Genomic DNA, 14,323 nt, shown 5'->3' on the forward strand with positions numbered 1-14,323 from the left:
AAAATTATGGTTATAAAGGGGAGAAAAGAAACAGATACTTGGATATATTATTTCCTGTTGCTCCCTTGTAATACATGACTGCCTAATTGCAAAGGATCCAATATTTTTAACGTCTTAGCTAAGGCCATTGTTGTAATAGCTTAAACTGAGTGCGAATCCTTTTGTAAATCAAAGCCCAGATACTACTTTGTCAAAACACATCTCACCAACTCATCCGTGCTAGATTTGCCAATTCACTTCACTATGTGCTTGCCAAAGCACTAGACAATCTTTGTGCAAGACCTTGTATTCCCGAAATTGCTTATACCCACAAAAATTGAAACTACATTAACTCATCAAAGTAAGTACAAATTAAGAGATTCACAGAAACTGAAAAATTAAATAGTCAGCTCTTATTTGCTGCGAACGCAATGACAACAATTGATTAAGTATCTGAAAAAGCAGTTAACAATCTATGGCGCCCCTTAAAAAACCTCAATCATAACCGCCAATGACCTATACCACAGCACTCTTTGACAGACCTTCGCTTTCTCAGCATCAATAATGGAACTCACTAATGTTACTGCATTTTCAAGCTTCCCTTTAGCATTCACAACCACATAATCAAAATTCTTAAGATGCTTCACTTCCTCCCTAGCCGTAGCAATCCTCACAAGCAGCGACTCTAAAGTTTCAGTCTTTCTATCAACCAGTCTTTCCACCATTGCCATTTCACTCTCAGCCACAAGGAAAATGAAAACTGCCGAATTACCAAGAATTTTTCTCAATGTTTGAGCCCCTTGAATATCCACCCTCAAAACAATATCATACCCTTTACCCATGTATTCCCGAATTTGCTGTTTTGGAATGCCTTTATAATCTCCATACACAAGCGCGTACTCCAGAAGCTCGTCCCTCTTAACCATGGATTCAAATTCCTCTTTACTCACAAAGAAATAATCTTTTCCATCAACTTCACCCGGTCGTTTCGCTCGACTCGTTGCAGTGACCACAAAATGAAGACCCTCCCGAGTTTCCCTAAGTTTCTTGATCACTGCGTCCTTTCCAACACCACTTGGCCCGCTAATTACTATTATCAATGGCTTTGGATTTGGGATCAGAGGCTCTGAGCTGAACGACGAACCAGCGATGTTTCGAGAGCACGAAGTAGCTCAGACTTATTGGCCTCGTTGACGGCAGTAATGGGAACCGAGAACGGCCGCCGGGAATCACTCATTCGGGAATAGGAAGAAGATAATCGCGGGAAGGGTCTGATATTCTGAGATCTCGCGACGAAGCAAGATTCAGTGACCAAATTAGGAATGAGATCGGCGGGAATGAAGGCTTTCTGAAAGTTTGAGTGGGAAATTGGAAGAAAGTGACGATGGTGAAGATTGGATTGGGCCGCAGCACAGAAGAGCTTACGAAACATGGGGTAGAGATAGAAATAGTCGGTGCAAGAAAAGCAAGCAGAGGATCGAATTTTTTGGCTATAACGGTGACACAAGTCTGAAGCTCACACCTTAAGAAGCGTATTACTTAACAATATAATATAATCTATTACTATAAAACCTGGACTTACTACTGTACGTACACAACTGGCTCAGTTATAAACTTATAATTCACAATCATTCTTAGTTTTTAATGATTAGTTTAACTTAATTGGAAGATAATGGCTACTTGTTATTGTGAGAAGTAGTATTCAAGTATTCAACGGGATAGCGACATTTCTCTTATTAAATAACCAATTCCATATTAGAATATTCCCCTTCTCAAAAATTCATTAGAATAATGCTATCTTTTCGTGTTCCAAGTATAAAAACTAATTACAGAGATTAAAAAAAAAAATCTATTCACATTAGTTATTTATAATGAATATATGTTTTTGTATTAGAAACTTTTCTCCTTAGAATAATCCCCTATAGTATGTGTGATAAATAGGATTGCTTAGGAAAATAATTATAAATTCATGAGACAAAATCAACTAAAGCCTTGTCTCTAGAATCAATACAAACTTTTTAACTAATCCTTGTAGTTAGAACCAGAGGAAGTATACAGTAATATTATGCAAATTAGACACGTTACATTTCTGTATGTCCCTATTTATACTAATAAAGTAAGGCCAAAAAAGTATATTAGTAGAGAACCTCTGACTTATTTTCTTAACTGATTCCCAAGTACCCGTTAATCACATGGCGACAATAACATTTTACGAAAGAACAATTGAAGATTGAAGGTATCAGAATAATGAAAAAGTAAAAGCAAGTATTCAAGTGAAACAACCTAGAATTAATCTTCCACAGGTCAAGTTTTGGTCTCGGTACCACCAAAGATAGTTCTGGATTCAAAATACAGTTGAAAGAGGACGAGATGATTATTTAGAATACAATACAGGCAGGTAGGGGGTGAGAAAAATACACTTATCAGTGTGATGGCCCAAAATAAATTAGGACAAAAGTAGACAGCTGCTATTGTGGAATGCAGAGATCAGAACTATTTTGTTGCTACTAGTCTTTCCTGTTTCATGCTATAAATGAATCAGAGTGACAGAAAATTACAAAGATGTAACTAAACTTCAGCCAGAGGCTTCTTCAACTTCATTTTCAAGTTTTTACCTTGAGTCTTTCCAGATGAAGGTATGCCACCAGTTAAGATTCAGATTATCGTCCTGAGGTTAGGCGGAAACAAACCCAGATGCAAGATCTGTAAGGCTCAGTGGCAGATGTTACCCAAGTTTTGGTATGTAAAACAATAGTTCAATACCAATGACTTGAAGCTCCACCTTGAGCGGCAGCAACTTTTCTAGGCATATATTGAGGCTTTGGTTGCAAACCATTGGAACCTTCTATTCCATCATCTTCTGTCCTCTCATTTTTACAGGCTGGGTTTCTTCTGGGATATGAACAGCTTGAAGCAGCATATTGGGCTGAAACAGGTGGATTTCTAACCATCTGCCGCTGTTCAAAAACGTCTGCTGTTGCTGCTACCCCACAGTTGTAACGCAATACTGAACCAACTACTTTCCAGGCCTTGCACCTAAAGCAAGTGAGCAGTAAGTACCATCTCATATTCAAGCATGTAAACAAACGTTCTAATGAAAAAAGGGACGCCAGTGCCCAAGGCTCCCACCAAGTGGGGTTTGAAAAATCGGTGTACACAGCTTTACCCCACAAACAAAAAGACTGTTTCTAGAATTTGAATCCGTGACCTTCATGTCACATGACAGCACAACCCGTAAACAAACATTTTGTCTTACAATATATTAAGGAGAGGGATGGGAAGAGGTAAGGAGGAATCGAGAGAGGAGGAGAAAATTCTATACTCGAGTAAGGTGTCATACCTTGCATATTTTGTGGAACCTGCGCAGGAAGCCGAGCCAAAGGGATGCCACCAGTCCTCTCCACGGGTGGCTTCTCAATTTCTTTGATGCAACATTTAGAGAGATCTTCTGCAACCTCGGCTGGACTTTGTGCTGAGTTATCTGAATATAATACACATGGCCTGCACATGCAATCTCAAATCAGAAGTCAGCAATTCCGAGCAGATACATGGGCATGTTGACAAGACAAAGGCCAGTGACCAAGAAGAAAGCTGCATTACCCAAAAACAATAACGGTAATTAAAAGGATACCTGGGCAATGATGCATGCTGCCTCTCAGGCGCAATAACAGTTCCACCCTTCCCATAATGCTCCTCTAGATAAGCAAATTGCTTCTTGAAGTGGTCGACGGCACTATTTAAAAGAGGAGGAGTTAGTTACCAGAAGAAAAGAGGGGCACAAAATGAAAGGCTGATAAGCTACATCAAATAGTGTGACAAACCGGACAAAATAGAGCACTATATATTACAGATGCTTAAGAATCAAAGGTTCACCAAAGCAATTCAAAATAAAAATTCAAAATAAAAATTTTACATTCCCAGAAAGCATTAAAAAGAAATGGATAATTCTAGATAGACTCTAACGCAATATTTCAACTTCAAGGTGAGCACCGATGGAGAATTAAAACTGCCAATCAAGTACCACATGGCTTCTGGTTAGCAATGAAAATGCTTTTCTTTTCTTAATAAATGCTCATCTTAAGCACCAGAAAAAGATAAAGCAGAAAACCGGAAGTCATCCAATAACAACCAAAATAACAGACAAAGCCATTAAAGAATGCAGGAGATAATAAATAAAAGCCCAAAAGAGTTCTTTCAAATATATTGAGTTGCAACACAAAGGCCTCCAAATTTTTTTAACTTCTGGGTACAAATACTATATGAAAGAAATTCCTGTGTTGTATGATAAATTTAAGGAATGCAAAATGCGACAGCCAAAAGAAAAGTACCTAGGATACATAAAACTGGTTGGCTCTGCTCCCTCTAGGTGCTCCTTCAACATCTTCGGATGGTATTCCAGAATTTCTCGATATATGAGCTCTCGTATGTCCTCCTTTGTTATCCTGCGTCTCTCGAATTCAAATTCCATCTTGCTAACTGGCTGTGCTGAAGGCTCTCTTTCAACCTTGGCCAAACCTTTAAAATATGGATCTGCCAAAGCCTAGCAATTTTCGAAAAAACAATATGCCCTGTTAGACCAAGACATAACAAAGAAAGTGAACTGAAGATGCATGACAATTCAACCTCTTCAGCAGTAGGCCGGTCCTTAGGGTCAAATGCCAGCATTCTTTCCAACAAACGAAGAGCAAGCGGATCTGCATTAGGAAACTTTTGGGAGAAAGGAACTGGCTTCTTCTTTCGCATGCTGCTCAAATATCTCCGAGCTTTCTCGTTTCGTATCTGTATGCATATAATAACAGGGTTGCTGAAAGTCTATATCAATATATTATACTAAAACAGAATCACTGTTCACCCGTTATCTGGGTCTCATGGGCCTCTCCTGTTTTTTTCTCTCTCATAATTTTGTGCATTCAAATTTAAATCCCATACACATAACATGCTATTATATATGTTAATAAAATTAGTGTTTATTATTGGAAGTATTGTCAGTTTTATTTGTGTGACATTTTTTCCAAAATCAAAATTTTAACTTCCACATGCAATTGCATATATGGTACTGGTGGTAAGAAAACTTTAAAAAATATGCTAAAAAGATGGGTGAATGATTTACAGACCCTAGCAATGGCATCAGGAGATGGCGTTCCAAGAAGTTCAGTCATGAGGTCCAACTGATGGACAACATTCTTCCCCGGGAAAAGAGGTTTTCCAGTTAAAAGTTCTGCAAAAATGCAGCCAATGCTCCATATATCTATAGCTGGTGTGTACTGAAAAAACATGGAAAATTCATATTAAAAGAAAGAAAAAAAAATCATATATACCATCTTGATTAAATGACTAAAAATTAAATAATTATGTACATATAGTGCATAAAGAGATAGGCTGTCTCACCCTAATACATGGTCAGACCTTCCACGGATTCAAGATAGATAAAAATAGTTAAAAGGTACAGTTTACCCAACCAGAGGCCACCCAAGTTGCCATTAAAGCTTTCACAAGGGGGTAAGTCCATATATTGAGAATAGACACTTAGAAATCACGGTCAAGATAATGTCACAGGTTCTTATCAGCATTCCAAAAAGAGAAGAGAGCTAGACAATTTGTTAACAAATATTTCTTTAGTAATTTTAGTAGAAGATTCATAGAGAATAGTAGATTTCCCCAAGCACACAATTATTTAAAAAATATATAAGAGTTCAAGAGGTCCCTAGCATGTGTAATTGAAGGAAAGAAACAGGATTAAGGGGGAAGGGAAAGGGACCTGCTCGTAATTTCAAAGTCCAAGCAGGAGTGGGATTGAATAAAGAAATCAAGGGTCCAAAATAAATATGTAACAGATATTGCACCAGAGCACCTTGGAGAAAAAGGATCCACACAGCTCGGGAGCCCTATACCACCTTGTTGCAACATAATCCTGTGAGTAGTCAAACGGAAATAAGCATGATGAAAAACGACAACACTGCATGTTCAAGGCTCTATAGTCTCAGGAAAAAGAGATTCTTACCGTCCAGAATATGGCAGTGGGTGTGTCATTAAATGCTACTCTGGCAAGACCAAAGTCACAGATCTTGAGTTTGCAGTCAGCATTTGCTAAGATGTTTTTTGGTTTTAGGTCACGGTGAAAAACATTTGCTGGGACCATTCAGAAGTTCAGTATCATCCCAAATTAAAATCAGCAACTAGTTTGTTATAATCAAAACCTAAATGGTTAATAGAAGTAAAGATTGCTAGAGCAAGCTATCCATGAAAAAGATTCTGATTATATAAAGATTATAACCTGTGTGTATGTACTTCAAGCCTCGAAGAAGCTGATAAAGAAAGAACTGATAGTGCTCTGGAGTCAGATCATCATTTGCTTTGATGACCTGATGTAAATCGGATTCCATGAGTTCAAACACGACATATATATCTTTAAATTCTCTCCTGGAAGGTGGTAACAAGATATGTTTGATCTCCACAATATCAGGGTGACGCAAGAGTCTAAGAAGCTTAATCTCACGAAGAATACGAGTAGCATCAGAGACATGTTCAAATATGTCATTAATTTTCTTTATTGCAACCTTTTCTCCAGTGTGTGTATCTGACGCGGAGCAAACTACACCATAGCTTCCTTTACCAATTACTTCTTCTATTCTGTATCTGCTCCCTTCACCATATTCTGTGAAGAAGTTCACATCCACAGATGACTGCATAAACACAGTTAATAAACAATTCAGCAGAAAGTAATTAAAGTCAAATCAATGCACGTGGCCTAAATTATTTGAAACATGCATTTCTGCATTGAGGGGAAAGATGGTGTACATATATTAAACCAGAAAAGAACAAGCTATTCGTCCAAGTTCTGCATCCATTGGTGAAAAAATAATACTGAAATATGCCCCCAAGTTTTGGAGTATTGAGCATCACCGGATGGTTTACCCTCTCTCTGTTTTTTCTTTCTTTGGTCAAGAGATGGTCTAATTAATCGCCAAGAACATATATGAGCTTATCATCTCTAATAGTAAAGAGATTTTCTTTTCTTCAGGAACAAAATCCTATAGCGAAACTTGCTTCAATATTGTTAAACTTAAAAAGGATAATGGGAATTTGAAGCATATAACATGAGTGCAAAAGAAGAAAGCCAATAAAAATCGATTGCAATGGCCAGTAGATCCAACAGGATCTGCAAGAGGAGAAAAAATGTCCTAAATGATGCGAAATGCTCAGCTGGTCTCATACAAACCAGAACTAGACAAGTTAGCACCGCGGTGAAGCATAGACATTTGCCTGATAAATCATTCATCCCAAACAAGACATAGATCAAATATGCGTTCAAGCACAATACCCGAAAGAAAAAAGGTAAGAGGAATAGGGCAACTTCATAACAAATGACACAGAATAAATAAGATCACAACTATGTGACCAGTGGGTACAAGTTGTGTGCAGTCACAGAGATGCAGAAAACAACAAAACAACGACCATTCATTGTCTCAATAAGCATCTAATTTCTCCCCCAAAGTGAATTACCACAGATAATTTATAGCTACACATATATCAGAAGAGAAGCTTTACCTTTTTTCTTTGATCAGGCAGCATCTAGGCAACTTGGCATAAAACCCGTCAATGATTTAGGCCAATAGGTGCATCAAACAGCCCCTTCTCTCAACTCAAATCTAGATCCCCCAACTCCTACGACCAAGTTCAAAACCCAGAAAAGCGAAAACTTCAAAAGGAAAAACGATTAACTGGTATTATGACGCTTAGGCACGCGGTGATCAAAGTGCAAGTTTAAAACCAAATAAAAAGTTAGAAACCTTCGACATAAAAGAACAAAGAACAAAGCTCAAAACGGAAAGAGACGCGGTTCAGCTGGCAGCTACAGTAGCATCTAGGATTGAAAGTAAGGGGTCATAAAAGAAAAGACAAAGGGTTCAAATTAAGGATCAAATGCTCTGATAGTTCTATATTTAAATCAAAAAAGGGGGAGACTTTATCAAACACAACATAATCAAGACAAGCTGGCGGAAGTAACAAAATGCAGCTGGTAACTTCCAGGTTACAGATCACGTAAGAAAATGCGCTCTGGTATGTTACCGAGCTAGCATAAGCGGAAAAAACTAATCTTGGGAGGATCTGCTATGGCGATAATCTCAAAAGCGGCAAAAGGAAGTGAATATAATATATGCAGACGGAAAAGGGAAATGCTCCGGCTTTCAGAGCATAATAAGATTCTTTTGTTGTGTGTGAAGAAGGTAGGAATCGAAGAAGAGGACTATGCAGATTTCAACGGAAATATTTCCAAGTAAAAATCAGCTTCCCACAGAGGCCTTGTACTTCAAGTTGAAGGCTTTGTGGCGTAGAACTCCGAAACGTGACAGGGTGCGAATGAAAATGATCATTAATTCGAAAAATTGTGATTTTAAAATAACGATATTATGTTTGGAAGCAGAGAAAGGAAAAGGGGTTATCAGTGTTTAATATTTTATTACATTTTTATTTTTTTTTGTTCTGATGCAAGAATATGACAACTACATGCTTTTCAAATAATGTTTCAGTTTTATTTATTATTAAATTCCCTATTTTTATTTATCACTCTTTTTCACTTTTTATTTTTATTTTTTTCATTTTAGACAATTTTAAGATCTTTTCTCTTTCATGATATCGGCGCTAATAAAAATTTTATAATTTAAAACTCAAATATGTTATCACTCTACTAATTATTGTAATTTTTATCAATTTAATTACCATAATGACCAGTAATAAGTCATACTTCTGGATTTAGCAGCATCATAATTAAACTATCCATGAAGTTCATAGAAAATGAAAATTCGTTTTCTTTTTAAGAATGACAATTTTATTTTCTTCTAAACACATGGGATTGTTTATCTCTTTGAATAAAAATTATTAAAAGAAATTCTCACCATTAATTAATGCCACAAGAGCATGTGCGTCACATGGGCTGAAGAGTTCTCTAGCTGGGAAACGGTGGTATTAGTTAATTGGTTATTAATTAAATAAAAGGAATCTCCAATCCAATATCATCTTTTTCAGCCACATACTTTGTCGCAGAATAATAATATTTATTTAATTAAAAATAATCTCTGGTTTTTTCTGCATTGGAAATTTCTCCTGTTTTTTTATTTAAGCAGAAGTTGGTCACAATACTTTTTTTTTCTAGATATAAAGAAGAAAATACTTTTGAAACAGATATGAAATTGATTATACCAACGCACAGTTGAAGTTCTTTGAAAAGTTATATGTTTTTCTGCTGTCCAGGGAACAGGCAATAATTTGAGACCAAATGGAGCTTACATGAAAGAAATTTTTTTAAAATTCTAGAGAAAATAGATGAAAAGTCTTTATTTAAAAATTTTATTGGTCAAATGAACCTGAATTCCAGTACAAAGTCAAATACTTTATATGTATGAAATCATATAAAATACCAATATTTTTTATGTATAAAAACATATTAGGTCTTTCTAACCAATAAAACTTCCTAAACAAGAACTTTTCACCATTTTGCTATAGTTTTGAGAAATGGAATTGATTTGTTGTGTGAAAATGAGAGAGAAGGTTATCAAATAGGAAAAGTAAAAAAGACAGGAAAGAAGAGACATACTGGGTTCAAATTAGTTGAAACAGAGAATAATTTTCAAAGAGTAAGACTTCAATTTAAATTAACTAAACAAGAAGATAAAGTTGTGGAAAGTGGAACCAGGCAATTAATTTTTCTGTCTGGTGGGGATAATGACACCCACAATGCTTCAAAGTCCTTAACAACCGTCTCCCACATGCCCCCTTCCACTATTAAAAGAAGACTAAAAGAAACTCTACTAAAATATTTTTTCTTTTACTTCCCAAATTGCAGGAGATATCAAAATTCTCAACTTTAGTGCACAGCCTCATCTGTTTGTTTCATTGGTGATTTTGGCTCCCAGCAAAGACACACAACAACATTATTGAGATCAAAATGAAAGAAAAAGAAAGGAAAATAAAGGAGCTTTAATGTTTGAGACATGGGTTTGGATTTAGGAGGGACCATTTTCTTAGCAACTTGAGCTGTGACTGACCAGTGAGTGGTCACCATAAAACCATAATCCTACATAACAACCATCACCAGACAGGCAAGTCAATCCATGCCTTCCATGTATTATTCATTTATTTATTCGTTTCGTACTTTTTTTCCTTCTTTCATTTTTGTGAAGAAACTCTATTTTTGAAATTTCGTGGATGTAAGGGGCACCGCACATCCTTCTGAAATTACAAATTCTCTATTTTTATGCACCTTTGCTATGGACACACATCCTGAAATATGTCGCACAATTCATAATCAATGAATAATACAACTCTGATAATCTTTCTTTTTTTTTTTTTGGCCAAAATAAAATAAACCTTCTTTTTACTTAGAGGGTCCAGTATTAATAGGCTTCAGGATCAAACCTGCGAGTTTTCTTGCCGCTAGATTACTCGACTGTTGACGTGATATTGACTGATATGGACAAAAATCTCGTTAAAATACAATCTACTTAAATATTTTCATATACGAACACACAGCCACAAATAATCGCCCGAAAAAGTCAAGCTGGTTTCAAATCATTTCCCACACTGATTGTCAGATCGTACAACTTTTCTGCCCGCTGCCAATGAACCACGCGTCAACACAGGTAAACCACTTATATCAGCCAAAACGGCCAAAATTAGTGAAAACTATGTTCCATCAAAGGTTATGGATGACACTGGTGTCAACGTCATATCAAAGCACGCGTTATTTAAACTATCTATTAAACTTGGTCAAAGCACTAGAATGGTCAGCTAGAACTACAAAATCTTGTATAATAGATACCGAATATGCTTGGAACAATAAAATCATCCTTTCTCACAAAAATGGAAGAATAATTGAGGTGCAACTACGAGAAAGATACAACATTCATATGAAGCCCAAAACAATCCCCTCCCGAGAAGGAGGGTTGAAGAAAAGGGGCAAAGGGATGTCATCATATTTTGGCATTATAGGAACGAAAGTACATATGTCTGATTAATCATAAGGACGAAATTGTAATTGCGAGACAAACAAAAGCTCATCAGGAAACAACTCAGCTAAACTTGATAGCACTAGGAGATTACCACTTCGTCATTACAGTGGGCAGGAGTCTCAAAACTGGAGTCGCTCTCCTAAAACAAAAAACATGCCTAGTAAAAGAAACCCAACACTTTACCACCAACATTCTTTCTCCTAGCCTCTTCGTGATCCATAATACCAGCAGAGGTCGTCAAGACAATATAGCCAAACTGCATTAGTATGATCAAAGATTAGGGCCAACAGGGAAACCGTATGAACACAATATATATTACTTTTTTCCATTTCAAATGATTGGCACTACTTCCAATGCTGTGAGAAAGGGGGAAAGATGCTTCCTGAAAACCTATGGGCGGAAGGCCTGAAGACGAAAAACAAACCCATGCGTAATCGACCGTGTAAAGTTAGCATGGTTATCAAGTAATAGCAAGCTCATGTCATAGCAGCCCAAGAAATACATTGAACCTTACAAGTGAAGAGCCATAAAACTAGAGAATATATGGATCCTGACTTAAAAGTACAAGAACCATAGGCCAGGAGGCCAGAAGACTTTGCTATAACTTAACAGGAAAACCTTACATAAAAGCCATGCTTATAGAGAAAAATGAAGAACAGTTGTCTAGAAAGATTCATAGAAACACAGCAGGACAATTCAGTGAGCTAGACGATATTACCAAATCATCTAAAATAAATGAAATGTACTAAGATGATGCTAAGTGGAGGCATTCATCAGCTATAGACAAATTAAATTATGTTTGAATTAGTTTTTTGAAAGTGATTTTACTATGTAGGAGGTAAGTATGTGAGAAGAGTCGTCTTGCTGAGAAGCTAATCCAAACGCCCCATAAGAGTCAACAAACAAGAAGATTTCATAGATTTCATATTACAAGCAATTGCACAGCAAGCTTCTTAGCTAACCTGTCTTGAGGGAAGTAGCCTTGCAGTCCAAGGTTCTATCTCCTTGACACCCACATCAAAACGGGGACTAATAACACCACATTTATTTAATCTTCCGTTTAACTCAACAACAATTTTCCCAGCCCTGTGATCATCAACATACTCAAACTCTCCAATGTACCCTAGAAAGTAGCAGAATGAGCGAGATCACCAAAAAATCTTTATAATCAATTCCAAAAATAAGGGAAGTGCTTTAAGAAATAAAATTGAGACATACCATGTTTCTGCATCACCAAAAGAAACTTAATGATCACTTTTGAGGATGGCCTAATCATGACCTGACGTTTCCCCCGTTTCTCAGCATTGTACATACTCTTCAGAGCATCGTTTAGGACACTAACTCTCACCATTGTCACTGTTAAAAAGTTTGGCAAGGGTTAACGATCTCTAAAACAAAGTAATAGACTAATGCAAGACACAAGTGAGCAATAAGTGGAAGAAAATCCATATTTAAAGGTTCAAATTGCTTTTCATGATACAATCTAGACATATTTATACAACCACTTCCATTCTCTTTTATTTCCCTTGATGAAAGAGACACATCATTAATCAACATTACCAGTTTGAATGGAAGCTACAAGTCCATCCATCCATTACTTAAAAAATAGCCATAAGTAACACTAGCTCTTGGAGCAAATCGACACCTAAACATTAGATATTCGATAGTAATTCAAATTATCAAGAATAACAAGTTTGCAAACATAAAACCCAAAAATAGCGCAGACTCAGGTAGCCTCTAACTCATGAATCCGCTCCCCCCTCCAAAAAATAAATAAATAAATAAATAAAATGACGAGCAGAATACTAAGAGCTGCCTCAATAACCAACTTCGCTTTGTTCAACTATGGCCGAACTTCAAATCCTTCGTGTTATCAAATCATTCCCATAATTTCTAAAAAAAATCGCTTGTTTCATACAGTTGTGTTCCTTGGTCAGGTATACACAAAATCACACCTAACACTTCTTGTTAAAGAACAAATTTTAAACTGTGGTTCCCCAATTCAAGTACACAATATGCAATACAGCATCGATAGGTAATGACAACAATACAAACAACCAGCATGCACCCATTCTCCGTACAACACAAGTAACCCCAGGAGAGCGGATTAACAAGATCATGAATTATAATTTCATACATTTCCCTCAAAGCAGAGGAGAGCGTTCGAAACTGTAAAAGCCGGATCTTACCAACTCGGAACAGAGGATCCTCAGAGAAACGGCGCGAATACGGTCGACGCTTTGGAATCGAGACTGATCACAAGCAAAACGAAGAATACCTATAAAGCGCCTTCATGTCTAACTAGGGTTTTGAAATTTGGGCTCTCCATTAATTGAGCCCAATGAATAAGTTGTGGGTCTTACCTAATTCTCATCTTGGACTTTATTCTGTTTAGGCCCTTTTCATGGAAAATAATAATTATTTGAAAAAAAATTTCTTTCATATTGGCCCAAAAAAATACTATCTCCAGTCTTTAATATAAGAACTTATTTGACTTTTATTTTGACTTTAAATATAAGACCCCAATTTGTATCAAAAAAATATAAGACCCCAATCTACTTTGTCTTTCGTATTTATCTATTTTTTTCAAAGGTAGTCTTTGTAATAATGATGATTCTAACCAATATACTTAATTATGAAGGATATTTTAGGAAAGACAACACTCATTTTTTACAAATAACTAACTTAACGAACTTTCTTAATCTACTTAAATTAGTCAACTAGTTCTGATATTAAGGACCGGAGGTAGTGTATTTAAAGATTGTCAATTTAATATTTTATTAATAAAAAAGGATTCAAGATGGATTTACATTGAGTGCTCATCAGATCTAGACCGTCCAAATCTGATCTGGATGGTTCAAATTTATTTTTATTTTTATTTTTTTAAAATAATTATTTTAATAGGTATAGGATAAAAAATAAAAATAATCTCTTAACTATCATTCTTTAAAAATATAATTTTTTCTATTTTAAAATAATTATTTAATAATATTAAATCTGGACCGTTGGTCCAGATTGCTCATCAAGTGATGAGCATTGGGTGCTCATCACCTGATGAGCACTGAATGGGGACCCTTTGGATGGAAATAATTCTATCATAAATAAAATAAAAAATTCACATATAATAAAATTGTGTTGTTTTTATAACACCAATTTTAGCAATTTCTTATTTAGAAGACATTGCAATGGATCCAAATATATGAATTGTATCAACCCTTTTACTAACATACCACCATCATTTTATTTGGTAGCTATCTATCTATAAACTGTCGGTCAAACGAATAAAAACAAGGCTAAAAAAAAAAAAGAACTACATAAAAATTGAAGTTTAACAT

General features: G+C 35.9%; 2 protein-coding genes and 1 pseudogene across 3 annotated transcripts; all 3 read right to left on the reverse strand.

Annotated features, from left to right (window-relative positions):
- Positions 1-249: 249 nt before the first annotated feature.
- LOC114719716 (guanylate kinase 3, chloroplastic-like) lies at positions 250-1,438 on the reverse strand (annotated as a pseudogene).
- A 1,177-nt stretch (positions 1,439-2,615) lies between these two features.
- On the reverse strand, positions 2,616-7,820 carry LOC114719710 (mitogen-activated protein kinase 16-like). Of its 2 annotated transcripts, none has more exons than XM_028905223.1 (10): positions 7,528-7,820; positions 6,254-6,662; positions 5,981-6,108; positions 5,831-5,890; positions 5,094-5,243; positions 4,603-4,758; positions 4,308-4,519; positions 3,611-3,712; positions 3,302-3,480; positions 2,616-2,998 (listed from the first exon to the last, which is right to left on the reverse strand). In XM_028905223.1, exons 1-10 carry the CDS (start codon positions 7,549-7,551, stop codon positions 2,736-2,738), a joined length of 1,683 nt encoding a protein of 560 aa, XP_028761056.1. In that variant the 5' UTR covers positions 7,552-7,820; the 3' UTR covers positions 2,616-2,735. The 2 variants fall into 2 exon arrangements, with proteins under 2 accessions (XP_028761056.1, XP_028761055.1); XM_028905222.1 differs by having other exon boundaries at positions 2,835-3,015; positions 3,320-3,480.
- A 2,948-nt stretch (positions 7,821-10,768) lies between these two features.
- On the reverse strand, positions 10,769-13,243 carry LOC114719714 (40S ribosomal protein S15a). Its single transcript, XM_028905229.1, has 4 exons — positions 13,178-13,243; positions 12,207-12,344; positions 11,951-12,111; positions 10,769-11,244 (listed from the first exon to the last, which is right to left on the reverse strand). The coding sequence occupies exons 2-4, from the start codon at positions 12,337-12,339 to the stop codon at positions 11,146-11,148; spliced, it is 393 nt and encodes a 130-aa protein (XP_028761062.1). The 5' UTR covers positions 12,340-12,344; positions 13,178-13,243; the 3' UTR covers positions 10,769-11,145.
- Positions 13,244-14,323: the final 1,080 nt, after the last annotated feature.

The sequence above is a fragment of the Neltuma alba genome, unplaced genomic scaffold (assembly GCF_004799145.2).
Source record: "Neltuma alba isolate B1F8T4 unplaced genomic scaffold, ASM479914v2 tig00011939_pilon, whole genome shotgun sequence".
Classification (NCBI taxonomy): Eukaryota; Viridiplantae; Streptophyta; class Magnoliopsida; order Fabales; family Fabaceae; genus Neltuma; species Neltuma alba.